Genomic DNA, 8,396 nt, shown 5'->3' with positions numbered 1-8,396 from the left:
CGTTATAGATTTATAATATAATTACTAATCAATTAACATTTATTATAAACATTAGTACAAACTTAATTAATGATTAAAATTTTAATTAATTATAATATACATTAAAATTTTATAGTATGATTATTTAATAGTTAATTCACTATACATTACATTATAGTATGATTATATAATTATTATAACATTACATAATAATAATTACTTAATTGATTATGTCATTATATTATAAATATTAGTAATTCTAATTTACTACATAACATAGCATAATATTTAAATTAAATGATAAGAAATTTAATTATTATAACATTACCTTATAAACATCTATAAACATTAATTAATTATTAAATTATAGTTAAATAATTACTCAATTAAATTATAATATTATTATTTACATTATATATTATGATCACTTACTTAATTATAGCCATATAGTTAAATGATATATAATTACATAATAGTTATGAATTTAAACATTACATTATAACATTAGTAATTTACTATTTACTATATTATTACATTACTTAATTAACAATTAAAAATTTAATTAATAACATTATCTTATATATTTATAATATGATTACTTAATCAATTATAACATTCTATTATAATATTAGTATATTAATCATGATTTGAAATTTAATTAATTATAATATTAAATTATAGATTTACAGTATGATTACTTAATTCATTATAACATTACATTATACTATTATAGTATGATCAATAATTAATTAACATTACATAATTAAATGATTACTTAATGATTATGATTATGATATTATGTTTTAAACATTAGTAATTACTAATTTACTACATAAACATTAGCACAATACTTATTAAATGATAAAAATTAATTAATTATACATTTCATTATAAACATTAATTAAACATTACATTATAGTTAAATTACTCAATTAAATTATAATATTTATTATATAATTATTATTATGATCACTTACTTAATTATAGCATTACATAGTTAAATGATTACATAATTACTTAATAATTATGATTTATACATTACATTATAAACATTAGTAATTTATTATATTATTTTACTTTCTATATTGTTGTTTGTTTAAATGATTTTGGTGAAGTTATTTTATGTGAATTGTGATGAATAATTATTTATGTTTTGGTTTTGATTGACGAATTTTATGTGAATTGTGATGAATTGATTAAATTCAAGTGTTGCTTAGAGATTACAGGTTATGAGTTACATTGGACACAAATGAATGAATAATGAAAATTTGTTAGGGGTGTATTTGTAAACTTATAAGGTGTTTTTATTATTTTTTAAACTAATAGGGGGGTAATTGATTTTTTATAGGGTACACTGGAAAGAAACCGGAACCTGCATTTTAGGTTCCGGTTCCTTGAATTGAAGAACCTGCACTGTGCGGTTCCGGTTCCGGTTCATTTTTTTGGGAACCTGCACTGTACAGTTTCGGTTCCGGTTCTCCCGAAAAATACAGAGTACTCGGAACCGCTCACCCCTACTTTTCAGTTATATCATCATCTAATTCCTTGGTGTCAAGACAACTACTTCTAGCTTACATTGTTTTGGTGAAGTGTACTACTGCTCTGTTACTCTCTGAAGACAATAAATTTTTTTCAAGAAAATCTGTAAAGTCTTAGTTTTAAGGACATGAATTCAAAATAGAATATTCAAACATATATAATTGCTTGCTGTTCTAACACACAAACTTAATAAAGATGATACATAAAGATTCCCTATTTATGCAAAAGACTTGTAGATTAACTTTTCTTGCACTCTCCCACCAAAGACTTCAATTCCATGTGTTATCAACTCTTCAAGTCTGAAAAATAAAATGATTATAGTTCCAGGAAGAAAGAAAAAGAACAATTTAATACTTGTGGTTAAAATTTAGATAACTTAATTGGCACGTCTAAATTTCTAAAATAACTGAAAGTAATTTATAAATATGAGAAAAATATCCTTATGAATGATTAACAAAGTGAATGGTGATCCCAATAAGCCCAGAACAAAGTCAATTAAAATTCTTATGGTTTTACATTTAGCTAGGTTGATCAGAGTTACTCTATTTTCTTTGATCAGAGTAACGGTTGTTCTTAGGGTTTTAGATCTAGCTATGTTGTTCAGAGTAAATAATAGGCTGAAGAAATTGAAAACAACTCAAATTGATAATTTTCAGCATGATATTAAGAAAACCATTTAGATTGTTTAATTTATTAGTTAATATTTGAATATAACAAGTTACCTTATAATGAGGTGCAAACACTTCTTGGCTTCTTGCACTTATGGATTTCTTCTTCCTCGACTTCTTCTGTTCAAGCTTCTCACTCTGGTCAGTCCCTCTCTTTCCACCATCCTTATAAGCCATTCTGGTCTCCTCATTGTGAATACAATATATCCAATAGACAAACCGATCACTAACCCACTTCCATAACCCATCATAGCGATTTTCCAATCAAACCAGCTTGGATCATTGTCGTCTTGAGAAAATATTGCTGATGGTGGTTCAATTGGCTTATCACTGCTACATTCTTTCGACATTGGAAATCCACACAATCCCAAGTTTCCAATGTATGAATCATTTGAAAATGTATTAAACTGAGATCCTTTAGGTATAGGTTCCGCAAGCTGATTGTATGAAAGATTTAACACTGCAAGAGATTATTGACCTCAATCATTTAATAGAATGTTATTTTAATTATTGATGTTTTTGGTGTGACAAAATATAATTAGCAAATAAGGTTGTCAATAATTTTTTTTTCTTCTTAATATCATTCAAAATTATGCATAGGATTAATATAATCATTCTTTAATGTAAATGTTATAAATTTCAAGACATTTTTACTTAATAATATTCATATATATTATATATTAGTTGTAAAATCTGAAAGTATTTGAAATATAACAAAGTAAAACATGCCCGTGCAACTTAACTCTATTTATATCAATACTATTGCATTAAATTTAATAACAATTCATTAAAAAAAAAAAAAAATTATTGACAACCTTATTTGCTAATTATATTTTGTCACACCAAAAACATCAATAATTAAAATAACATTCTATTAAACTGATCTTTTGGCTTAAATTTTCATTAACTTGCCAATTGTTTGGGAATCTCTCCAACAAGCCTATTTGAAGACAAATCCAATGATTCAAGTTTTGTCAAATTTCCCAATGATGATGGAATATGACCAATAAGGTTGTTGTTAGAAAGGTTGAGAAGTTCGAGTGAGTTGAACTTTCCAACTATTTCTGGAATCGATCCTCGGAATTGGTTGTTTGACAAATCCATGGCTGCTAAAATGGATAGAATTCTCTCAAATTCTCTAGTAACTCCTTTAACCACCAAAACAATTGAATAATACTCAAAAACATTTGACCCCACAGATCCCGCGGAATATGCCTCATATTCCCCCATGTAATCAAATTCAGGACTACCTTTATCTCCACGCATCATAGGTTCAGATTTTTCAAAATACCTTACTGGCAAAAGACCAGTAAATTGATTGTGAGAGAGATCAAGTATTCGTAACTTAGTGAAGGGAAATCTTGTTGTTGAATATTCAATAGGACCATGAAATTTATTACTTTTCAAGACAACAACTTGCAATTTTGGAAGACTTCCTAACCAATGAGGAAATGTATCATTAATCATGTTATTCCCAACATCTAAAACTTCCAACTCATTACAATTAACCAAAGAGGTTGGTAACGATCCATTCAATCGATTGCCATTAAGATTAAGATATCCAATATGACCATTTGAGAATGAAGGGATGTGACCATGGAAGTTATTTGTTCGCAGGTCCAAGAACACGAGCGTCTCATAGCTTTCTAGACATTGCGGAATTGTTCCAGTGAAGCTGTTATTAGACAAGTCAAGATGTTGCAAATGGCTCAAATTGCAAAAGGATTCAGGGATTCGTCCGGTCAAGTTGTTGTTTGAAACTGAAAAGTACTGCAGAAAGGGTGGTATAGTCATAAGTGATCCTTTGAGCAAGTTGGATTGAAGGTTCAGAAACTGCAGGTTTGTCATCAATGAAATATGCTCAACACTTGTTAGAAAATTGCTAGAGAGATCAAGATACCGCAAGCTTTCGCAATCTAGATGCTCAACACTTGATAGAAAATTGCTAGAGAGATTAAGATACTCCAAGCTTTTGCAATCTAGATGCTCAACACTTGATAGCGAATTGCTAGAGAGATCAAGAACCGCCAAGCTTTTGCAATCTAGATGCTCAACACTTGATAGAGAATTGCTAGAGAGACCAAGAACCACCAAGCTTTTGCAATCTAGATGCTCAACACTTGATAGAGAATTGCTAGAGAGACCAAGAACCGCCAAGCTTTTGCAATCTAGATGCTCAACACTTGATAGAGAATTGCTAGAGAGACCAAGAACCGCCAAGCTTTTGCAATCTAGATGCTCAACACTTGATAGAGAATTGCTAGAGAGACCAAGAACCACCAAGCTTTTGCAATCTAGATGCTCAACACTTGATAGAGAATTGCTAGAGAGACCAAGAACCACCAAGCTTTTGCAATCTAGATGCTCAACACTTGATAGAGAATTGCTAGAGAGATCAAGATGCCACAAGCTTTTGCAATCTAGATGCTCAACACTTGATAGAGAATTGCTAGAGAGATCAAGAAACTCCAAGCTTTCGCAATCTATATGCTCCTGTGGGGAAATTGGACCAACAATACTATTATTTGAAAGGTCTAAACTTTCCAAACTTTTCATGTTTCTCAAGAAAAGAGGAAATTCAGTTAGGTTGCAAGAAGAAAAATTAAATTCACTGAGCTTGGGTAAGATAAAGTCAACCATATCACTTTTTAATGACAGAAGGTCATTATACGAAAGGTCTACAGTAATGAGATTTTTGAGCTTTGAAAACTTCTCCGACTTCACAATGCCGCTCAAATTATTTGATGAAAGGTCGAGACTATTAAGGTTTACATGTTCAAAGATGGAATTTGAAACTGGACCTGAGAGTTTGTTGTTGCTGAGATCTAAGCGACCCAAAGATGGTATTCTGTCAGTTAAATTTAAAAGATGACTGAACTGTGGAATGTGGCCCTCGAATTGATTATCGGATAAAACCAATTCTGAAAGTTGAATGTGATTGAATGCTGATGGAGGCAAATAACCAGTGAAATTATTTGCACCAGCATATCCAACAATTAACTTGCTGAGGTTACCAAAAACATCCGGAAACTCGCCTGAAAACTTGTTCTCAGACAGATCTAAATAATTGAGTTGGCCAAGGTTTGATAACAATGCTGAAACTTGACCAGAAAAATTATTGGAACCCAAATTCAATAAATTGATTTCCGTGAGGTTCCAAAGTGATGTTGGCAGTGATCCTATGAACTGGCATTCAGAAAGATCCAGCTCATTCAAGTATTTTAGATTACCAATTGTGTCGTACAACATTCCTGAAAAAAGTGTTGAAGAGAGATCCAAAAACCTGAGGGGACTACTCCAGTTTGATTTTGGTAAACGGCCAAAGAGATCCATATTTCCTGATAAACGTAGCTCCTGGAGGAAAGGAAGGTGGAAAATATCATTTGAGAACTCGCCCTGCAGCGAACAATAATCAAGACCGAGTGATATCAAAGAAGAAGATAGGTTTGCCAAAGAATTAGCTTTAACTGAAGACATATCCACTTCATTCAGATGAAGATATCTTAATTCTGTTAGGTTTTGCAACAGCTTACGAAATCCATGTTGGTGCAATTTTAGTCCTCCAAAGCCATATTTAGTAGATAGATCAAGTGAAGTCAGTTTAGACAGGTGAAAGATTTGAGTGGGAACTAGGCCACTGAAATTGGATGTAGACAGATTGAGATGTGTCAATTTCATGAACTCACCAAAATTGGAAGAGATTTTGGATCCACTGAAATCATTACAAGCTAAATTAAGCTTTTGGAGATGGGGAAGCAAGAAGAGACTGCTGTTAGAGTGAATAGAACCAACAAGCCCACTAGAGCCAAGATTAAGGCCAATCACATGACCTGTGAACCTATCACAAGTGATTCCATCCCATGAGCAGCAATCATTGCTCTTATTCCAGGATTCTGTCCTAGGATAAGAACTAGAAGAGGTATATCCTCCACAAAATCTAGAAGCAGAGATATTAACTGAAATTGAGTTCTTGAAATGGAGTAACGCAGAGCTTTCTTTAGGAGGGCAAAGTTTTGTCGATGGAGTAAAAGAGTTGATAGCTTGAAAATGTAAGAACAATAAGACGAGGCAGGGAATTAGACAGTGCCATAATAACCCCCACATCCTTTTCTCTCTACAGAAAACCGAAGAAAATGAAAGATGCATATGACTGTTGAGAGAAATGAAAACTAGAGATGATATCTTTGTCCATAAGTCTATGTTTATATATTCAAAAATTTAGTCCATCAAGTCTTGGTCTTGCAGAGCAGTGAGCACGGCTAGTTGTAAGTCTTGGTCTTGTGGAGCAGTGAGCACTGCACGGCTAGTTGGAAGTCTTGGTCTTGTGGAGCAGTGAGCACGGCACGGCTACTTGTAAGTCTCGGTCTTGTAGAGCAGTGAGCACGGCTAGTTGCCAGTCTTGGTCACCAATTCCAAACATCATGTAAAAGCAGCTAATTTGATTAGATGAATCACCATCAAAATAGACGGAAAGCAATGCGAGTTAACTACTAACCAACCAATTTTTAGAGTGAGCTACTTTTTCCCACCATCATTACGTGGTCGGATTGTAAAAATGCAAAGAGGTTCAACATGAGTTTTTGAGTTTGAGTTCTCTCATATACTAATAGGGATAATTTCTTAAGGGATTAATTACACTTTCTCATCACAAACTTTTAAAATACCACTTTACTACCTAAATTTATATTCTGTTTTTTATTTCAGTATCGTTGCGACCCCGCACTACCACCATTATTTCTTGATCATCACTTATCAAAATCCTTCAAACCCTATTTTCCCTGACCTCGTCAATCGCAGACGAACAATTAGGGTTTGCACAACTGCCCCTCCCAAGTCAAATTCTAATCAATTCCAGTCACAAAAATTCAACCTTCTACCACCAAAAGACTCAATGACCTCCCCTCTTTAAAAGCCCCAAAATCTTAGACCAAGTTTACTCTTTATCTGTCGCCGAAATATAAATTTATATTGTAAAATGGTGTTTTAAAAGTATGTGGCAAAAGAGTGTCATTAAACCATTATTTAGGTGGGAAAATGTTGTTAACTCTCTCTCTCTCTCTCTCTCTCTCTCTCTCTCTCTCTCTCTCTCTCTCTATATATATATACTGGGGAATAGTCTTAACAAAGGTGATTATGAATAGAAAGAGAAATGAAAACAGTATAAAAATACTTTGACCACCAACATTAAATCAACACAAATTTTTTCAACAACCTTTAGCAACATATCGTTTTAGACAGTGAATCAAAGCAATTACAACTAAGATTCTCCAGCCTAAAAGTGGGCAGAGGTCTGCTCTTGTTTAAACTTTTATAAAAATTGAGGCTTCGTTTGGTTCAAGATTGGGAATACTACTCTTAGTATTTCCAAAAAAGTTAAACAGTAAAATACCCAAAAACTCTCATTTTTTGGAATATTATTTTCAATATTATTCAATTTTTTTAAACCCTCTAAATTTGTTAATTCAATTAAATACCCCTAAATTTTTTTTTGAAAATTACAAAAATACCCCAACAATCCACATTTACCAGATTCCGGTCACCACTGCCGGAAAATGACCAGAATCTGATAGGATGGCGCACTACCGGCTGAATCTGGCCGGTAGTGCACCGAAAAAGGCCAGATCTAAGGCCAAAGATCTGGCCGTTGACGGCCAGATCTTTGGCCGTAACAGTCGGTCACGACGGCCAACAAACGGTCGTCGTTGACCATCAACGACGACCGTTTGTTGGCCGTCGTTGAGAGCAAATACGGCTAGATTTGGCCGTTGACGGCCAGATCTAGCAGTAGATTTGGCATTTGCCGGTCAGATCCATGCCGGAAAAGACCATATCGGCGCATAACCGGCAAGATCCAGCCGGTCACGCGCCGATAAAGCGACTCCGGCCACCTCCGGTGGTGGTGGCCAGCTGGGGGTGTTTGAGGGTGGGTTGGGGGTGTTTTTGTTAATTTTTAATATTTATTATATGGGATATTTTGTAAAAAAAACAAATATAAGGGGCATTTTATTAATTTATAAATCCTACATCGTAATATCCGCCCAATTTAACTTTTTTAAAAAAACTTTTCCCAAAACCCCCAAATTTTGAACCAAACGAAGCCTAAATAATTTCACCGTAATTTACCCAAAGTAAATTTCACAATCAACTATTGTTTTCAAAAAAAAATTATTATCATAAAATTCTTTGCTTATTGTTTTATTCCTATTTCTA

General features: G+C 32.9%; 1 protein-coding gene across 1 annotated transcript; it reads right to left on the bottom strand.

Annotated features, from left to right (window-relative positions):
• Positions 1-3,089: 3,089 nt before the first annotated feature.
• Positions 3,090-6,290, bottom strand: LOC116106643 (receptor-like protein Cf-9). Its single transcript, XM_031392998.1, has one exon. It carries the CDS (start codon positions 6,288-6,290, stop codon positions 3,090-3,092), a length of 3,201 nt encoding a protein of 1,066 aa, XP_031248858.1.
• Between the last annotated feature and the right edge of the window lie 2,106 nt (positions 6,291-8,396).

The sequence above is a fragment of the Pistacia vera genome, unplaced genomic scaffold (assembly GCF_008641045.1).
Source record: "Pistacia vera cultivar Batoury unplaced genomic scaffold, PisVer_v2 Contig52, whole genome shotgun sequence".
NCBI lineage: Eukaryota > Viridiplantae > Streptophyta > Magnoliopsida > Sapindales > Anacardiaceae > Pistacia > Pistacia vera.
The sequence above is the reverse complement of the archived record's forward strand: the minus strand, read 5'-3'. Positions and strand labels throughout refer to the sequence as shown.